Source organism: Ambystoma mexicanum, chromosome 6q, assembly GCF_040938575.1.
Source record: "Ambystoma mexicanum isolate Mex_15411 chromosome 6q, UKY_AmexF1_1, whole genome shotgun sequence".
NCBI classification, from domain to species: Eukaryota; Metazoa; Chordata; class Amphibia; order Caudata; family Ambystomatidae; genus Ambystoma; species Ambystoma mexicanum.
Window position 1 is genome coordinate 840723749 of NC_090937.1, and position 20414 is coordinate 840744162.

Genomic DNA, 20414 nt, shown 5'->3' on the forward strand with positions numbered 1-20414 from the left:
CTTGGATTCAGCAGGGACACGTCATCTGCCGGCTTCCACGGCTCACTAGGCTTAATCTACAGTGCTCTCAGGAACTCCTGCAGTGACACTAGCCTATACTCTACTGTTGACTACCATGAGAACCTTTTATGAATGTCATTGTATTTTGGAATTGCAGGTATCCCTGTGGGTGCACTCACACGTCCATAGACCCAGTGAACAGAGTTGAGAGAACTCTCAGTCTGCGAGAACACCTTGCCTCAACTGTTAGTGCCCTAATCGTGATTTCACCATTTCTCTCACTTCCACATATAGCCCACTGGCTTACCTCACCATCCATCCAAGCACCTGCCCTCAAAACACTATTTAGCCCCTACCTGCCTCACCAAAAAAGCCATGAAATGCTCTGGGAAACCTTCTTTAAAGGCAGCGTACGCAGACCAAGAATGAAACCTGTGAAGTGGAGTGGATGTAGTTTCAGGCAACAGGGATACAAAAGGCAAATGCTATTGGTTTTTATATGTGTTCTCTGTGGGACATGGGAGAGGAAAAGGGTCAATGATGGCCTGCTAAAGTAGCAATCTGAGCGAACTAAACAGTTGGGCAGAGTAGTCCACTAGAGAGGAAGAGTTTATTTAGGTATACAACTCCTGAAAGAGGTACGGTAAGTAGAGATTGTGCGGTGAACCAGGGAGAGGGATGAGCACAGACAGGTGGTAGGCATTTGGCTGGATACAGTCAAGCCAAGAATAAGTGGCAGCAGCCAGGGCTCTCAGCGCATGTCCTCTATACCACTAAGGGCCAGAGGTCCTAGACCATTATCTCCACCTCCAAATCCACCTCTTCAGGTATCACTCTCCGCCACAGGCCCCTGCTCCCCATGGCAAATGAGCTATACTAAAAAGGCATTACAAATATCTCTGATCTGAGTTGCAGTACAAGTCTGGGCACAGCACATGGAAGCCCTTTTCGTTACCTCATTCCCTGCGGGTGCACTCACATGACCACAGAAGCCATACACACCCTACCTTACACTTCTCCTCGTCAGAAAGAAAGGTTTTTCATCAGATGAGTAATCCAGAACATCATCAGCCTGTTAAACATTTTCTAAGCATGTAAATATTAGGGTTCTCAGTAAATTCCAATTTACGACTGGAAAGTAAGCATGTTAAGCAGAATACACACCTATATGCAGCAGTCCTAAGGTTACAGGAATATTTTAAGAACACTGTTTCAGGTCTTGGTATCGAGTATCTACTTGAAAAAGTTGCATACCCTCTAAAAAGTAGTATTTTAAGAAAAGCACAGCAGGAGATCACTTACTGCCTTAGCTTCTCAGTCTCTAAATATTTGCTGAATTCCTCAGAGTCAGGGACGAAATACATTATATCATTGACTTTAATTCCATGCTCTGCAATGTGCTGTGCTGAATTAAATCTCAACACATACGATGGTCGTGGTATAGGTCCAAATATTTCAAATATCTGAAAGAATAAAACATTTGTGATGTTAGTATGCAATGTCATAAGCTGCTTGATACTCCTGTAAAATATAAAATATACAAGCTAAAACGCATATTGAATACAAACACTTGATATTATTTACGGAGCAGATTATGATAGCTAACCATCTGGTCTAGTTTTAAAAGATAAGGCTGACCGATACTGACAGTACAGTTCACATAACATATGGCTCTGGGTCGATTTCATGCACGTTCTTTGATAAAGGGAATGCCACATCCATCGACGGGATGAAGTACATTTGTGCTAACCATGTAGATAACTACAAAAATGCAAATCTAAAGCAAGATCATCTGATTTGTGCAACTTACAAATGAGGCTGTTGGGGCAGTATTCTTATGTAGGGGTTCCTACATCCCATTGTGTGGGACCCCTAAAAATTTTGGAAGCTTCCCGGTTTTTTTTTTCTGACTTTACTTTTGTTGCCAAAAGGACTTAAATTGAAGTTCCCTTGTAACGGTAAGCCTTTTTCTGATGTCATAACCTAGTAGGCCAAATGGCGGCCAGGGCTGGGTGCTTCTTAAAGAACACATTTTGGTCCCACGATGTTTCCATCACCTTACAAGCTGCTGGCAGGTTCAATTTAGTTTTGGCTTCATGATGGTTGCAGTAATGTTTACTGCATTAGTAGCCAAAAGCAACAGTGTGGTAGCCATTGTGTAAATAATGCATTTGTTTAAGTCCTACTCGCTGCAATTTTCTTGGATCATCACTTTGTCTGTGTGGACCTTGGGACAGGCCAAAAATGCCTTTTGAGCATATTTGGGCTCACTGTGAGCCCAGCCCTGCACCTACTAGTGTGCTTTAAAGTAGGTTAGTTTGGGTTTTCTGCCCTAGGCATGCTCAATACCTAGCCTGTTTGGATGGACCATTGTTTGGCAGTTTTTAGGTCCTCTCTGTTTGGGCAAACCTGCTCTTTGAGTGTCTGCCTGGTGTAAGATTGGTTGGCTAGCTTAAATCAGCCACTGAGTAAATGTGTTTATCTCAGAGAGACCCTGTGCATTCCTTAGATATTTACCCACATTGACGAAGGACCGCTGTGAAGATGGGCTGCTTCTGCTGAGGATTTGATTTGACCATTGACTGGACTTAGTCTCCTTTGTCCTTGCTCCCAGTTTCTTCTGAGGCTGCTGAAACCTATGCTTCCGTGTTCTCCACCAAGTTCTGCTTAATGGCAGGACTGCATGTTCCATCTTGGGAGAATTTCCTGGCCATTTCTCAGTTGCATCCTGCACAAACGCCATGGACCGAGTGCCTCTAAATGGGGAGTCTCCCTGGCCTGGATTAGTATCGCCACTACTCTGTTCCATATTGGACTGTTGTGGGTCACCTCCATTCATTGATGCCGGCATTCTGGATGGTTGTCCCCGAGAGCTGACTTGATCCCTGGGGTCAGCTTCCTAAGTCTCCTGGTGCCTTCACCATTGCTGCTGCTGTTCCAGCCTTTTGGGTTGTTGTCCTGGGTACACAGATTATTATTCTTTTCATCCACCTGTCATTGTTGGTCGATAATTCAATCCCTGCGTACTGAAACCACTTCCCAGACCTGTAAGGAAAGCCTTTTTATTTACTTACCACGTTCTCCCGACATGCCTTCACCAAAGCCACAATGAGTGGTACTTGTGAGTACTTGAACGTGGGTCCTGATAAATTCCTTTCCAAAGATGTCAACTGGCCTATAGATCCAGGAGTAGTGTTTTCTTACAGGCCTCTCCACCATGTATTACAGTTGACATGTATAGGTGTTGATCCTGCTCTGCTGCAATCCTTCTGCTGCAATCCTTCAGACAGCTGGGGTCTCAGGGGGGATAGCTCAGGGGCAACATGCTCGCCATGGAAGCAAGACGACACGGAGCGCCACAGATCCGATCCCTGGGTCCGCGCTTTGAAGCCTCTGGGTGTTAAGCGCATTATAAATAACCTATCATATATCAAACCTGCACCTACAATGCTTATTGGGGGATAGGGGGCCTTCTCTGGTGTTGCCTGCATTTGTGCAGTACAACTGGTACTTGCTGACTTTATCCTATAGCCACAGCTTGCTCATGGACCATTACCTATTTCATCTACAAACCTTTGACCTACTTAGGAACTAAAAGGGTACTTTTGGGCATTTGACATGTTTAGTTGCTAATCATCTGGAGACCTGGTATTTCATACCAAAGACTGGATTTTCAGCAGTAATTTTCTAGTGTCTTCAGTAATACATCACTGCACTGCAGTTCATATAAATGTATGGGTGTTAAAAGTATTTACCATTGGTTACTTTGCTCTCGCCCATTTCTACGAGTGTATTGGGACCACGTAGGTCTCGTATTGCATGTCTAAGTTATCAATTTTTAAAATCTTTAGTGCCCCCTATTTCTTTTGCTTGTTTTGATCAAGGGGTGATTAAAGCAGTCTTCTTACTAGGTGAAAAAAATGTTTCAGGTTGTGAGCTGTGGTCTGGAGGTAGTCTGCCAGTGAGCAGTGAATGGGTGCTGCGAGAACTTTCTAGGACATATTTGACCTTGTTGACTTTGCCTATGAAGATGAAAAAGTGGTTTTTGCACAGTTCCTAACTCCGGGAAATGGAACAGACTAAGCAGGTAGGAATGACAAGCAGTTGCACCATTTTAAAAAAGCACTTGGGGCGTAATAATTGTTCCATCACTTCAGAGGAGTAGTATTTTCAGGGTACACCTTTAATGTGAGGCATGCAATACATGTTCTTGGTGTTTTTAGTGTAGCTTTACTGGCAATGTTCCAGGTATTGTGCTAGGCAATCCTTTTTGTTGGGGGTGACCGACATATTGCATCTCTTTTCTGTGGTGGTCAGGATATTTCGATTATATTATTATTAGGGTATTTATTGAGCATGGACGCAACTTCAAGAAGCAATGGGGTGCTTTACAATCATGGGGGGAAGAACATGGTGAGACAAACAGAGAAACAAAGGGATGGGGAGCTAACAAAAGGGGAGTGAGAAGGTGGGCAATTTGTCAGCAAGTGATATACAAGCAAGGCAATGTTTTAAAGGGGGTACAAGCATTCCATTCTAAGGAAATGGTAGAGGGCAAGCAAGCAATCTGTTGGCCAGTAAGGTGAAGATGATTCTGGAAGCTTGGGGTGAGTTGTTTGAAATTAGAAGCATGTATTTTCTGTGGACAGGGAGTCATATTAAAGAGGATCAGCTGGTGGCCTTACTGGATAACTGAAATGATGACAAGGGTTTTGGTTGGTTGTGCTCCACTGAAACAGTGTGTCCAGGCAATGCTTTATCCTGTGGAATTCTCCAAATAGGATATTTAGGTTACTGCAGTTAAGTAGGTTTGGGAATTCTGTGGATGGGATGCGGACGCTGTCCAAACATAAATTGAAGCAGCTAGCAACTAGTAAGTGGATGGAGTTGAGTAATAACTCTTGAGGAGGGAGGCACATTCGTTCAAGAAGGCGATGGATGAGACAGAGGGGCAGTTTCAGGTAGAAATAGTAAAGCATGTGTGGATTGATCCTGTGGAAGTCATGCGGCTCAACCGAAGGCAGGAGGCGATAGCTGCAGAAAAAAGGTCTTTAAAAGGATGTGGGGGTAATAGCCACTCCCAAACCTCTCCCGATGGTCAGGTCGCATATTATGGTGATGTGAGTGAAGTCCAGGGTGGAAGATTTTTGGGCCATGTTTTGGCAATCATAAGGATTGGGATGTTATGATTTAGGTTTGTGTCCTTGATACTGCATTGCTTGGGTCAGCGACTTGGACCAAGAGTATGGAGGGATCTTGTATAATCTGCTTAGCAAGAAGCCTCCAGAGTATGGTTGCTGGTCAGTGGCATGTGACAATTTGGACAAAGGTGGGTGGGAGAAGGTGTGATTGGGAGGGATGAGGCTAGACATGTCTGCAAGTTGGGGTCTGAGCATGGGATGAGGTAATCTTACATAGGTGGGGGGGTCGGAAAGAGCAGCCCAGCAAGCAGAGGCAGTCTTTTGAACTGGGATCTGTGGTGATTTCACAATGCCTGGATTCAAGAGAAATTTAAATCAGTAATACATTTTATAAGCAGTCCAACACTCATTAATGTAGTCTTTTATAAAATGGGCAATGGGGCATCAGGTAAATCTGATTTATAAAACAAGCAATCAGGAATTGACTAAATCCTTTTTAATTTTACCAACTGGCAACAGAGCATACTCAAGAGGATAATTTTGCAGACAGTTGCTGATTTTTGGACAGGGATCAGGGTTGGTGTTACAGGTGTGATAGAGGTATGCAGCATGATCCTATAACGATTAAGTGGCAAGTCGACGGTTCAACAGCTCTTTTATAATTCAGAGTAGCAGGGTTTTATCCTTCAGCTGGCTGGTCTGGATGTCTTAGTGGGCTTGGGTTAGCACGGTTTGCAGTACTCAGCATGTGCACCCCGAGAGGCAGCAAGCTCTTGCTAACTGTACTTTGCCAGTGCCAGGACTCGACACCCTAGGGTCAATGATTACATGCTGGAACAATGTCTGTTACTGTGTTCAAAGCAGACAAACTGGTTGCTTTTTGGTGTGGGTGCAGAAGGGGTGCTAAGGGCAGGGACCAGAGGGTTAAGGGGTTGCACGAGATTATAAGCTATTTTGTGTTCCAGACACAGTGGCCAGCCTATGCTTCAGCTTTCCACAGGTGCCAATGACTTGATTGCCTGTGGTCAAGCTTGATTCCTGCCCCCTCCCACCAACTCAGCTGAGGCTGTGGCAAGTGGACATGGAGTCTGAAGTCATGTTTTATGATAATCTGCACACCAGGTGGTGACCTAGCGCTTGGAACAGTCTTCCTGAGTGTTTGTGCCCTTAATCATAATTTAACCAATGTATCCAGGAAATGAGTGAAGTTCTTTGGACTCAGAGACACCATTCTAATGCATTACTCAGAAGAACAAGTTACTTACCAACTGGTAACGTTCTAGTAAAGATCGGGTACAAGCAAGTTCAGATCATGCAAAAACGGAGAGCCCCGTAACAAGCCCATACAATCGAGGAGTAAGTACCTCTCTCAGGAGCGAAAAAATTGACGACGTTTCATTTAACACGGCCTTCGAACAGGCGCAAGCCTATAAGAGGCAGAGGGGCCTTGTCGATCAAACACCTTCTACGTCGACTATGGCCCCCCAACCGAACACTGTGGAAAACGTGCAGACAACCTACAAAGGCACAGAGAAGCCAAATGTATTCTCGATCTTTGAAGGCACAGCAGGAAATTGCAAGAATCCAGTGGTAATTCATGATAAATCGACAAAGACGGTAAAAAAATTGAAGAACCAACCGAGTAAGAGAAATAATAAAAACACGGGAGAACGGAAATTTTTGAGAAACATAAATTTCGTTCAAATTGTGACAAAAGACACAAATAAATCTAACCTGAAAGAAAATCGAAAAGGATCGGAGCCTGCAAAGGAAACTGTTCCTCTCCTTCCAGCGATCGCAGTAGACCAATTGCCTGCCGACATCTCTGAAGATCTTTTAAACATGTCCACTTATGATGATACAGAAAAAGTGGAAATCACACAAGAACCAAAGAAGTGTGCTCAAATAACCTCTGCAGACAACGATGAGAGCACGCCTATGGTTTGCCCTGTCGAAACAGAGGGAGACTCCTCTGGAGCTCTGAGCTTGAGTGCATGCAACTCCGACCAGGCAAATTCAACAGAATTGGTGAGTATCAAGGTCTTTAGAACCTGTCACATTGTCAACAAACCAGTAACTCCTGAGGAGAATGGGAAGATCTCAGGAAGTCCACCGTTTATGACCATGCAAGAAAAAAGGTCAAAACTATGTAACAGATTACGAGGAGTTCAGTTGGGTGAAAGAGCGAATTCTAAAACCAGTATGTGCAATCTGGAGAAAATACCTAACGAAGAAACTAGCAGAAGTATGGCTTCAAACAACAAAGCATCCAACAACAAAAAAGCAAACGTGACTTCTCCAAACAGCCTACTGGAACAACTCGAATCACGAGTGAACTCCCACGGAAGAGACGGTGGCAAGACCAAGAGAGAGAACGACCTCGATTTGGCCTTTAAGGTGATGGTTGAAACGCTTGACTCAAAGGACAAGTTGATTTTAAACCGTGCAACCATCATCAAGCTATTCGACTTCATTCCTAGTTTGCGTGCTATCACGTCCAGGGATCTAAAGATCGTTGAACTTCCTAATGAGAATCGGAATGATAAAGTAATCCTTCACGTATCTTCTTCATTAATAGCCAACACAATCATTGAAGCAAATGTTGCGCTATTTTCGTTGGGATTTGAAGTCTACTCATTAGGAACACTCAGCCCGAACCACCATGCTTCGGATGCCCGAGACAATGAAGAGATGCTAAGCGGCTGGCAACAGAGCACTGTGCTGCGCTCTATGAACAAAAATGAGTTTCTCAGATCTAAAAGTATCAATGTAAGATCCACGGACGAGGTTCAGCCCCGTGCCCGTCACGGGTAGGCACCCAGACAGAAGATTTAAAATCTAACACTATGACGTCACAGGAAGGCACCCATATAGAAGACAAAACATCTAATTCTATGATGTATAACGATACGAGTGGATCTGTGGAACCCAAAACGGAGATCAGAATCACCATAAGTGGAACCCAAGGCCAGCAATTGCCGATAGCCGAAGCACTCTGTTGATCTAGCACTGCTGAGGTGAACGACGACTGGGACTGGTTGGCAGCCTCGCTTAACACGAAAGATCGTCAATAATGCCAGGAAAAGACAACCTTAAGTAGGTGCCTAGTGGCATCTTGGAACACGCGTGGATTTATACATCTTTTCAATACAAACTGGTTGGACGGCCTGTCGCTCATTTGCTTGCAAGAAACTTGGCTTTCTGAAATGCCACTTGTGATTAATTACGAAGTGGCCCTGAATCCAGCCATAAAACTGTCAAAAGGTCGTCCAATGGCGGTTTTGTTAACTCTAGTAAACAGGGCCTCAGGCTTTAGGATTTCTAAGTCCTACAATCACTCCCCATTTATCCAGGAAATGACAATTACCAAGCAGAAACTGGGCCCCGGGTATGACGAGGAAATAACATTTCTAAACGTTTATTGGAATCACCAGAAGGCAGGTAAACAGGTAGAGAAAATCGCAGAAATTTTGGATGTTCTGTATGAAGGGAAGCCAAGGGCCAAGATACTGATATGTGGGGACTTAAACATTGATTTCTTTAAACTTATCACCGCAGATAAAAAAGTGCTAGCTAATGAGTGGCTCGAGGAAATGGAAATAAGACAATTGCAAATGCTGAATGGGAATACAACCGGAGATATGCCACCTGCCGCGACGTGGCAGCTTGCAGATTCAGCCTCTACGATTGACTACGTCTTTGTGTCAACTGATTTGCACGCCCGTATAAATGCCTTTGTGATCAAGAAGCAAACAACCAGCGACCATAATATGCTTATAACGCATCTTAATACATCATTAGAGGAAGGTCTACCGAGGTGGCAGCATAATATCTCAGTCGCGACAAATAGGGCGAGACTCCGCTTAGAAGAACAAGAGGTTGGCCAGTTGGCAACAGCTTATTGTCAGGATTCCATACAATTAGAATACGACCAACTATTGTTTCAATTTAAGACGAAAAAAGCGGGGTCGAAGAATACAATCTTGGTTCGAAAACACTGGTTTGACCCTGAAATTCAGAAACGAAAACGGCTGCTGCGACAGAACATTTGACAGGCCCAGTCATTGGAAATGATTACTAGGAAAACACAAATAAGAGCTGCTAAACAGTCCTATAAAAATTGGTTGAAGAGCCACATGCATCTCTTCAAAACGACGCTGAGACAATGTTATCCATATTAAGGAACAAAAATACAAGAGAGTTGGAGGATTATGAACGACATGCAGGCGCCACAAAAATCGTTACAAACATGTTTGGTGTCTGAAACAGAATGGACTGCTAATTTCGAGGAGCTATACAGGGGCAACAAAACCATGGGTGAAGAGTTCAAACTATCATTCTCACCCCGAATCATCACTTACTGTAAAGATGACATTGTAGCAATAATTAAAAGGGCCAATAACTCAAGAGCACCGGGCCCAGATGGCTTAACGAACTTCACCTTGAAACAGCATCCCGAGATTTGGGCAGAGATATGTGTAGCTTTATTCGAAAGAATAAATATCGCAGGTAAATCCCCCAAATCATGGAAAACGGCGATCATAATACCAATTTATAAAAAAGGTGACAGATCAAATCCAAAAAACTATCGACCGGTGGCATTATTAGATGTCCTGGGCAAGGTTTACGCTACCACACTCCAACAGAAGTTGGTTCAGTGGGCTGTAAACACGGGACATGTTGACGCCAGACAAGAGGGTTTTGTCAAACAAGTTGGTTTCTCCCTAAATCTTTTACTACTTAACTTGGCAAAAATGGAGGCCATCAAAACCAACACTGTAGTACATCTAGCGTTTATCGATTTTTCAAGCGCCTTCGATACCGTTGACGGCGATGGGGCTGCCCGGAAGATCTTGTATCTCCCATCCAGGAGCTTCATACAGAAACATCCATAAATATTCGTTTGGACCAAGCTGGAACATTGTCATCAGCAATAGCCACAAGCAAGGGCGTCAAGCAAGGCTGCCCGCTACCCGCAGCTATATTTAGCTTGTTCATCTCGGACATTGGCATTGCGATAGAGGAAGTGAATTAATTCCCGCCGAAAATAAATAAATCACACATAAGCTGGCTTCTCTAAACTGATGATCTCGTCGTAATGGATTTAACAGCTCTCGGCTTACAAAGAAAACTTGATGCTATTCAGCGTTACGTAAGCGAGAACCAGCTGTTGATCAACCCAAATAAAAGCGAAATCCTAACATTTAAGAACTTGAAAGGAGGGTCCTTGAAAACAATAAAAATGTTTAGATGGACTCTGGGCGCAGCAATACTGAAGAGATCACAAAGTGTGAAATACTTGGGAATGGTCTTAAGTTCCTGCATCAATGACAGTCCCTGGAGAGCCGAAGCCAAAAGGAAATGTGCTCAGCTAGCCAGCCAAGCCTTAATCATAAAAAGGAAATTTGGAAATTTCTCTCACGAACCATTAAGACTATTTTATCAACAGAAGGTCACTCCAGTTCTAATTTACAGGGCAGAAAACGCTCTGGGCTGCTCTCATGAAGTATGGTCCTCCTTAGAGAACCAATTTTGGACAAAAGTACTGGGCCTTCCACGAGGAACGATGACATCTTGCATAAGATATTAATTATCCCTGATTTCTCTTCAAGCTAGAATTACTTGGAACCTGTTATCCTTATTTCTTAAGACACGTGCGCGAGAAAACATCCCCCTGTTCCAAATCCTGCATACCGCAACGGCCGAAGGACAGAATATAGTGGCTATGTGGATCCAAAGATGTGAAAGCATACTAGTTGAATTTGACATCAAGACTGATATGCTCCACGAAAATCCGGACGTGGCAAAAATAAAAATCTGGCGCATAGATTGGGAGAGAACTTGCGCACAAAGAGCAGCTGCGAAACTGATGACAGATGTACCAGCTGAAGCTCGTGCCTTTAATACGGCACAACGCTACATCAGTTTATTCCCGGATCCCAACGCACGTAGGCGCTTCATGTTATTTCGTATGAATCTATTTAAAACCAAAGAGCGTTTACAGATGTGGAAATGCAACAAAATCGCATATCTTTCTTGCAGATTTTGCTCAAGAGCCCCAGAAACATTGAAGCATCTGGTCCTTTTTTGCAAAAATCTTCGCAATGAAAGAAATTTGCACTTGGGTCCATGGAGCGCATGCCATCCGACATTGCGCGGATGATTGGTGGGGTCATATGTTCAATGGAACTGATTCAAAACTGCTAATTCCATTGACGAATTTCTTACGAATAATTGAAGTGCGACTTAGCTTGGTTGATGATGGCAGGACGTAGGCACTGGCCAAATGGAGGGCTGGACTTTACAGACGTTGGCGGGAGCGGGAATAGTGGAGGAGGCTGTGGAATGACGGAATTTGATGTATGTTGCTTGTTGTTTTGTTGATTGTAAATATTTTAAAGGTTTGTATAAACCATATAAAATAAAAACAAAAAAAGTAACATTCTTTCGACTGGATGTTCCTTCAACGTATTCCACATCTTTGACATGTAATGTCCACAGCTGTGCACTTCGGAAACTTTTTCGGCAGAGGACGTCCTGCGTCGATGACGTCGTGTCAATTTCCCTCCTAGGCCTCCGTCGAGGGCGACGTCACCGGACGGTATAAAAAGGCCATATCCTGACCATGGATCGTTTCCAGGGAGTAATGTTTAACAAAGGTGTGGAGCAAAGCCCATGTAGCAGCCTCACAAATATTCCTAGTAGGAACTCCCCTTTTGAGGGCGGTGGAAGTAGCCACGCCCCTAGTGGAATAAGCTTGCAACCCTTCAGCAGGGTCCTTACCCACCAATCGGTAACACTCCGTAATGGTGAGGATAATCCACCTGGACAAGGTCTGTTTTGGAACAGCCTGGCCCAATCGGTGTCCAGCATATCCTACAAAGAGTTGATCGTCCACTCTGACCCTGGACATCCTAGAAATGTAAAAGCTCAAAGCTCTCCTAGGATCCAACCTATGGATACGCTCCTCTTCCTTACCAGGATGAGGAAGAGGATAGACTCAAATGAAACTCAGATACTACCTTACGTAGAAAGGAAGGACGTACCCGCAGCACTACCCTGTCCTTGTGGAACACAGTAAAGGGTGGCTTATAGGAAAGTGCCTGCATTTCACTCACTCTGCGAGCGGAAGTAACCGCAACCAAGAACACAGTCTTGAAGGACAATAATCTCTAAGGACAAGAGTGCAAGGGTTCAAACGGAGCACCCATGAGAAATTTCAAAACAAAATTCTAATCCAAAACCGGCACCTGGAAAGGAGACGGCGGGAACACAGTCAGTCCTTTAAGAAATTGAGAAATCAAAGGAATCTTAAAGTAAGAACATTCTTCAGACGAACGCTTGAAGATAGACTGCGCCGTCAGGTAACCCTTAACGGTACCTACTTGAAGGCCACTGTGGGCCAAAGAAAGTAAGAAAGACAAAAACATTGGAATGGAGCACTGAAAAGGATTAACATTGTGTCCTCTGCACCAGTCACAGAGCGTTCACCAACGGTAAAGGGATTCTGTCGCTTCATCACATCATCAGGGAGGTCCCAATCCTTATACCTCAACCTTTCAGATAACAAGCGTGAAGGTTGAGAGTCTTTACCTCTGGATGGAGAACCCCCGACCCCCCTCCACCCGGTAGGGAAGACGGTGTGGAGGACAGATTGACATTTCTAGAAGGTCCGGGTACGACACTCTCCTGGCCCAATCCGGAGCAATGAGGATCATGTGGGAGCAGAACCTCCATAACCTCCGCAACACTTGAGGAGCAACGGGGACTGGAGGAAACGCGTACAGCAGTGGGAATGACCAATCCACTAAGAAACGCGTCTTCTAAGGCTCCTTTCAGAGGTAATTCCCTTGAGCAGAACCTCTTGCACTTCCGGTTGGCACTGGTGGTGAAGATGTCCACTTGTGGGGGGTTCCCCAAAGATCTCCTGAAGGACTTCCTGAGTCAACTCCCACTCGTGAGAGACCGTTCTCTTCCTGCTCAGAGCATCCGCTGCCACATTTTCTTCCCGAACATATGAACTGCCGAGATCGAAATTCCCTGCTGGACGGCCCAGAAGCAAAGCTGCATTGCCTCTCTGCACAACGGGAGTGATCCTACCCGCCCTTTTTGTTGAGGTAATGCATGGCCACTGTGTTGTCCGTCATGATCAGGACACTCTTCCCCCGTAAAGCCGGCAGAAAACCCTTCAGGGCTAGCCTGATGGCCCTCAACTCTAACAGGTTGATGTGGAGTTTGGACTCTGATGGAGACCAAAGATTGCTGGCAGTCAAGCCGTCGGCAAGAGCGCCTCATCCTGTGATAGAAGCATCATTCACTACAGTCACCTCTGGCCATGGTTGCCAAAACGGCTCCCCCTTCATCAGGTTCCCTTCGATGGCCCACCACAGAAGATCCTGGGAGACCAAGAGTGGAATCTGAACGGGATCCAACATCTTGCCTGAGAACTGCGACCACTGTATCTTGAGGACCCATTGCCGGGATTTCACCCTCAGCCGGGCCTCTGGCACCAGAAAATGCAGGATGCCATGAGGCCGAGCAACCTTAAGAATTTGAAAGCCGGGAGACTCTGGGCATGCTAAAACTTGTCCACCATCTGCACTTCCAAGGACATGTCTAACACAACCCTGATGTATTGGAGCCGTTGGGAAGGTTTCAGATGCGACATCTTGAAATTGAGGGAGAAGCCAGTCTGTGGAGGGAGTGGCAGGTGAGACCGAGGTGATCCAACGGTTGCTCGGGAGAGCGCGCCTTGATCAGCCAGTCGTCCACGTAGGGGTAGACATCAATCCCCACTCGCCTGAGGTACGCTGCCACTACCACCATTAGTTTGGTGAAGACCCTCGGGCGGAGGTCAATCCGAACGGCAGGACCCGAAACTGAAAGTGCAAGTCTCCGGCCACAAACCTCGCGGTACTTTCTGTGCTTGGAATGAATCGGCACATGAAAGTAAGCATCCTGTAGGTCCAGAAACACCAACCAATCCTGAAGTTGAAGGGCCTGGAGGACTTGAGAAAGAGTAACCATCTTGAAATGGTCCTTCCAGAGAAGTTTGTTCAACCATTACAAGTCCAGAATGGGTCTCAATCCCCCGTCTTTCTTGGGGGATCAGAAAATAAGGGGAATGCCATCCCTTGTTCCTCTCCACTTCAGGCACCAGTTCTATAGCGCCTTTCTCCAGCAGGGTTAAGATTTCCAGCAAAAGGAGCGGATCTGGAAGCTTCAAAGAGAGTTTCCCTTGTGGATTGTCGTGAGGCTACTGTCGGAAGGGAAGGCAGTAGCCGTGGTCTATGGTATCCAGAACCCACGCATCTGAAGTAATGGCTCGCCACTCTTCGAGATGCTGAGACAGTCTGCCCCAAACCGGCGAACCATGGGACATAGCCTCTTGACTGTTTGGAAGCGGCTGCAGCAGTGCCTGAAGGCAAAGAGGCAGCTGCCTGAGCGGCTCTGGCACCTCTATTTCCCCGACCACCACAGGTACTTTTTCGCTGACCCCTTTGACTGGCGGCCCCTCTGGTTCTACCAAAGGAGGGGTAGTAACGAAAATAGCCTCCCCTCCACTGCTGTGCCCTAGGACGAAAAGGTGGAAGTTGATGCACAGCTGTGCTAGATTTTGCTGCAGCTTTCGAGGTCTGCAACCTCTCAAGGCTCTCGTCAGCCTTGTTGCCAAACAAATGTGTGCAATCAAAGGGCATGTTCAAAAGATGGGCTTGAACATCTGGGGCAAAACCCGACTTCCTCAACCACGCAAACCTGCGTATAACGGTGCTCGCAGCCATGGACCGGCTAACACTGTCGGCCGTATCCAAACCCCGACTAAGGTATTCGCACATGGCATCTTTGCCATCCTGCATGAGAGTAAGGAACCCATCCCTTTCTTCCCCCTCGGGAATATGCTCAGCTGCTAGAGAAAAACAGTTCCATAGAGTGTGTGAAAACCTTGCTACGGCACAAGTGGAGTTGGCTGATTTCAACGCTATTCTCCCCGCAGAAAATACCTTGCAGGCCCAACTGTCGAAGCGCTTGTCGTCCCTATCTGGAGGGATGGAAGGGTACGCCGCCTGCCTCGATGTGGACGTAGCCGCCTGAACCACCAAACTCTTGGGAGTAGGCTGAGTGGATAAATAGTGGAGGTCGCTAACGGAAGGGCAGTATTTCTTTGTCAAAGACTTGTTAACAGCCGGAAGAGATTCCGGTGCCTGCTCAGCAGCTTCCACCCTTTTCTGTAGTGAGATAAAAAGGTAACACCGGGTCAGAGGACGGACCTTGATCTAAAATGTCTGTTCGATCATCTTGCACATAATCTTTCGGAGGACTGGACCAGCCCAGATACTCCGAGACCCTAGCCATAAGCCGCATGTACGAGGACTCAGCATGAGCCCTAGGCTCAGGCCTCCCAAATTCCACTTCCACAGAAGTGTCCAGCCCACTGGCATCATGAAGGGTTTGCCTCAACTCCTCCAATTGACTGTCTCCAGAAAAGACTGGAACCACATCATGCTCAACAGGGTCTTCAAATTCAGACCTTTCTTTCTCTTCATATATGTCGTCCAGAGGGAGGTGAAACCCTGGTCTGGAGACAGAGTTGGGCCTGGAGTCCAATACTGGCCTCACAGACTTAGCAGTAACCTTCCTAGGAGGATCCACCACATCGGGGTACTCCAATGGCAAATTTAGGCCAAAAATCCCCAACGGCGTCGAGGGCGCTGAAGGCTTCAGCATCAACGTCAACACTGGTGCCGAAGGCGCTGTGGGCTGATAAGACAGCAAAACGTTGACGTCCGAGTCGGACATACACGGCACCAACCGAGTCGATGCTGGCATCAAGCCCTTAGCAGGTTGCAACGGTCTCACTGGAGACGAGGACCGAGACCTGGCGGCACGTCTCTTGCGACTATCCAAAGCCTTGTCCGAACAGGACCTCGAAGGTTCCCGGTGCGAGTCGTGTCGCGACCCGAGCCCGAAGGCATGCGAGCCACGGTACAAGACCGTTCCTTGCAGGCTTCATTAGAAGGCATGACCGGAACCGTGCCCTGCGATTGAAATATCGCCAACTTCTGCTCCTTAAAGACAGCGCATTCCTCCGGAGTCGAGGACTTCGTCAGGCATGCCACTTACCTTGCGGTTCCATCCTCCGAAGAGGACGGCGAAGGTGACCGCACTTCCGAGAATGCTGCAATGAGAAAGAAGAATGGCGGGAACCACTCTGGGACCGAGAATCGCGGGGCTCCTCCCGACGCGGAGTGTCACCCCTTGAGTCGTCGTTGGACACCCCTTTGGATTTCGATTTGGATTTAGGGGACTTACTGGGCTTAGACCCTCTACCTACCCGGAGCTTCCCCTTCCGCAAGTGCTTGGTGGTCAGCGACTGGCATTTTGAACAGTCGTCGGTGTCCTGACTCTCGCCCAAGCACCACAAACAACTGCAATGCGGGACAGTGATCAACATTTTCGACCTGCAGTCCCGGCAAGTCTTGAAGCCAGACCACGGAGTCCGAGGGGTCAAAGAAAAAGACACCCCAACGATGAAACACACGAGGTGCGCCGAATTTCACGAAGCAACAAGTTCGCAGAAAAAAAACAGAACTGAGCATACGGGGGCTGTGCATCCTATTTATAACATCCAGTGACGTTGTCCTCGATGGAGGCCTTCGAGGGACATCGACCCCACGTCATCGATGCAGGACGCCCTCTGCCGAAAAAGATTCCGAAGGGCACAGCTGTGGACATTACATGTCAAAGACGTGGAATACGTTGGAGAAGGAACAAGTTACTTACCTGTAACTGTTGTTCTCCAGCATGGGTCTGGCATGGATTCACATGCTCATGAATATTCCCCGTCGTCAGGCTGGGAATCCTCGGTAAAGAAAAAACCAGTATCAGTTTCGTTTCTGATCTGTCTTTCGTAGTAATAACCAATCACTGGTCTCTGCGTCATACTGACCACAGCCAATGACTGCCCTCTACCTAAGCACCGCCTCTGGCAGCCATCTTCAGATTTGGAAGCACGTGAAGTGGCAGTATGACCAAGTGAAGAGCCACAGAGGGGTAGGCGGGAGGTTTCGCATGTGAATCCATGCCAGACCCATGCTGGAGAACAACAGTTACAGGTAAGTAACTTGTTCCTTCTCCAGCATGGGGTCTGGCATGGATTCACATGCTCATGAATAAAGAATACATAGCAGTACACACATGCACAACCACGGGAGGTGGCAAAGGCTCAACATTAAGCATTGCATCAAACTCAACATTAAGCATCTTACCTCCTCACCAGGCTCACCTCAGGCGAACAGGTTGCGCAGCACTGCTTGGCCGACCCTGGACTCCTCCCTGGAATCCCGATCGACGCAGTAGAACTTCGTGAAGGTGTGCGTCGACCTCCACGTAGCAGCCCTGCATATGTCCAGCAGGGGCACACCAGAAAGAAACGCCGTGGTAGCTGCGATCGCTCTGGTGGAATGGGCTCTCAGACGGTCAGGCAGCGGTCGGTTTGCCAACCGATGACAGTACATGATACAGCCGGAGAGCCATCTGGAAATGGAAGCCTTCGAGAGAGCCTTCCCCTGATTGACAGGTCCAAAGTTCACAAAGAGTTGTGACGTCTTCCGAAAACACTTCGTGCGGTCCACGTAGAACTTCAGCGCTCTAGCCACATCCAGCGAGTGCAAAGTCCTCTCAGCCGGCGACGAAGGCGACGGGAAGAATACAGGCAACACCAAGGGTTCGTTGAGGTGGAAGTCCGACGGTACCTTGGGCATGAAGGAGGGGTGCGTCCTGAGCACTACCCTCGTGTCGTGAAAAGTCAAGTACGGGGCCTTGCAGGAAAGGGCCTGGATCTCTCCCACCCGTCGTGCGGAGGTGATGGCCACAAGAAACGCTGTTTTCCACGACAGAAACTTCAACGGGGCCGAGTGCAGAGGCTCGAACGGAGGTCCCATGAGCTTGGTCAGCACCACTTTGAGCTCCCACGCCGGGGCCGGAGCCTACACCGGCGGGAACGATCTGAACAGTCCCTTCATGAACTCTTTCACCAGACGATGAGACCACAAGGACGTCCGCCCCGTGGTTCTGGTGTATCGGGAGATCGCAGCAAGATGAATCTTGATGGACGCGTGTGCCAGTCCAGCTTTGGCCAGTGTCAGCAGGTACGGCAGTACTTGGGGAGCCGTAATCCGTAGAGGGTTAATCTTCTCTGCGTGGCACCAGACAGAGAACCTCTTCCATTTGTGTCCGTAGCATTTAAGAGTCGAGGACGCCCTGGCCTTTGCAAGAACCTCTCTGCAGTCGGCCGGTATGTCGTATCCTCCAAACTCTAGCGCTGCAGGAGCCAGGCCTGCAAGTTCAGCGATTTCGGGTCGTGGTGGAGGATGGCGCCTCCTTCCCTGGAGAGCAGATCCGCGTCCACCGGCAGCTTGATTGGCGGGGACGCTGACAAGTCCAGAAGGTCCGGGAACCATATCTGCCTCGGCCTCACAGGTGCGACGAGGATCATCCTGCACCGTGACCTCTTGAGCTGGTTGACGAGCTGGATTAGCAGTGGCAAAGGAGGGAACGCGTAGAGGAACAGGCCCTCCCAGGGGAACGAGAAAGCATCGCCCATGCTCCTCGCCTGGGGAAACCTGCTGGCGAACCTCCGGCACTTGGAGTTCGTCGCCGTCGCGAACAGGTCGATCTGGGGTGTGCCCCACCGTCGGAAGAGGCGATCCACTAGATCCTGCCGTAGTTCCCACTCGTGGCACGAGCGCAGCTCCCTGCTGAGTGAGTCGGCGATGGTGTATTTTATCCCTGCCAGATGAAACGGCACCAGAAACATCCCTTGGGCGACTGCCCAATGCCACAGGTCCTGCGACTCCTTGGACAGTGCTGGGGACCTGGTTCCGCCCTGTTTCCTGATGTAAAACATGGTGGTGGTGTTGTCGGTGAAGATTCTCACCACCTTGCCCTTGAGGGACGGAAGGAAGGACCTGAGGGCCCAAAACACTGCACGGAGCTCCAGGACGTTGATATGTAGGGATTTCTCCGTCGGGAGCCAAAGGCCTCTTGCGTGCAGATTTTGGGTGTGCGCTCCCCACCCTTCCAGGGAGGCATCCGTGGTCACGTTCTCCTGGTGGGCTGGGGTCTGGAAGTCCATGCCCGCCGTCAGATGCGCGCGGGTGCCCCACCACCGGATCGCTCGTCGGAAACTCTCGTCGAGAGTGATCCTTTCCTCGAAGCTGCCCATCGTTTGGATCCAGCGCGCGTCCAGGAACTCCTGCAACGGGCGCATCCGGAGCCTGCACATGGGAATGAGGTAGATGCAGGAAGACATCATTCCGAGGAGGGACTTGATGGACCTCACCTTGGCCGCGTCGGCCACCAACATCCGCTGCACCTTGCCCAGGATGGTCCTGGTCCTCTCCTCCGACGGGGAGGCCAGAAGGGACACTGTGTAGAGCCTCGCTCCCAGAAACAGAGCGTCTACGACGACGCCCTGCCCCCCCCCTTTTTCTTCCCCACAGGGGATTTCACGGGGGTCCTATCGATGGGCACAAAAGAGGACTCCCTCCGAGGTGGCAGGGAGACTCTGAGCCCCGAAGACGCCACCACTGGCGTAGCCTCCACAGGCTGAGCCAGGGCCGCCGCGACAGTCTTGATAGAGGGCTTGGCCGGATGGATTAAGGCATTCACCACCTTAGGTGCGCTCACCGCCTTATCCTTGAGGGGGGGGGAACAGTGCCTCGCTCCCCCTTCGAGCTCGACCGGGGCCTCTCCAGGAGCCTCGCCGGGTTCTCGGCCTTCCTCTTACCCGACCCAGAGCGTTGGCTCGTTGTTGATGGTGCCGGGGAGGGTGCGCCCAGCCTGGCTCCGGTAGAGCCCGACCGTTCGGCACTCCCGGTGCCAGCGGACTCGCGGTGCTTGGCCTTATGTTGGACCCCCGTCGCCGGGGCGTCCTCAAAGGTCTTAGAAGACCGCTCGTATTTCTTCCTCTTCTTCTCGCCGGACGGGCTCTTCCCTTCCAGCCAGTTGGCGAGACGTTGATGGCGGTCCTTCATGGTCCGCTCCGACATGTTGCCGCAAAACGCACAGTCCTTCTCCACGTGCGTCTTGTCCTCATGTAGGCAGTAAAGGCAAAAAGAGTGTTCGTCCTCCTTGAAGACGTTCTGCAGCTGGCATCCAGGGCAGACCCTGAACAGCTTTCCGGGCGTCTAGCTTCCCTTCTCCTGGGCCATGACCGGGCCTGAGAAACTTCTGGAGTCCTCCAAAAGCGTGGCTCGACGAGATATTCACCCT

The 20414-nt window shown here is 48.4% G+C and overlaps 1 protein-coding gene across 3 annotated transcripts in view; it reads right to left on the reverse strand.

Moving 5' to 3' along the window:
* Nucleotides 1-20414, reverse strand: part of NAF1 (nuclear assembly factor 1 ribonucleoprotein) — a 732295-nt gene that overhangs the window by 301082 nt on the left and 410799 nt on the right. For all 3 annotated transcript variants that reach the window (XM_069631362.1, XM_069631363.1, XM_069631364.1), the window contains exon 6: nucleotides 1303-1463. In XM_069631362.1, coding sequence (XP_069487463.1) covers nucleotides 1303-1463 — 161 coding nt within the window. The remainder of the gene's footprint in view (nucleotides 1-1302; nucleotides 1464-20414) is intronic.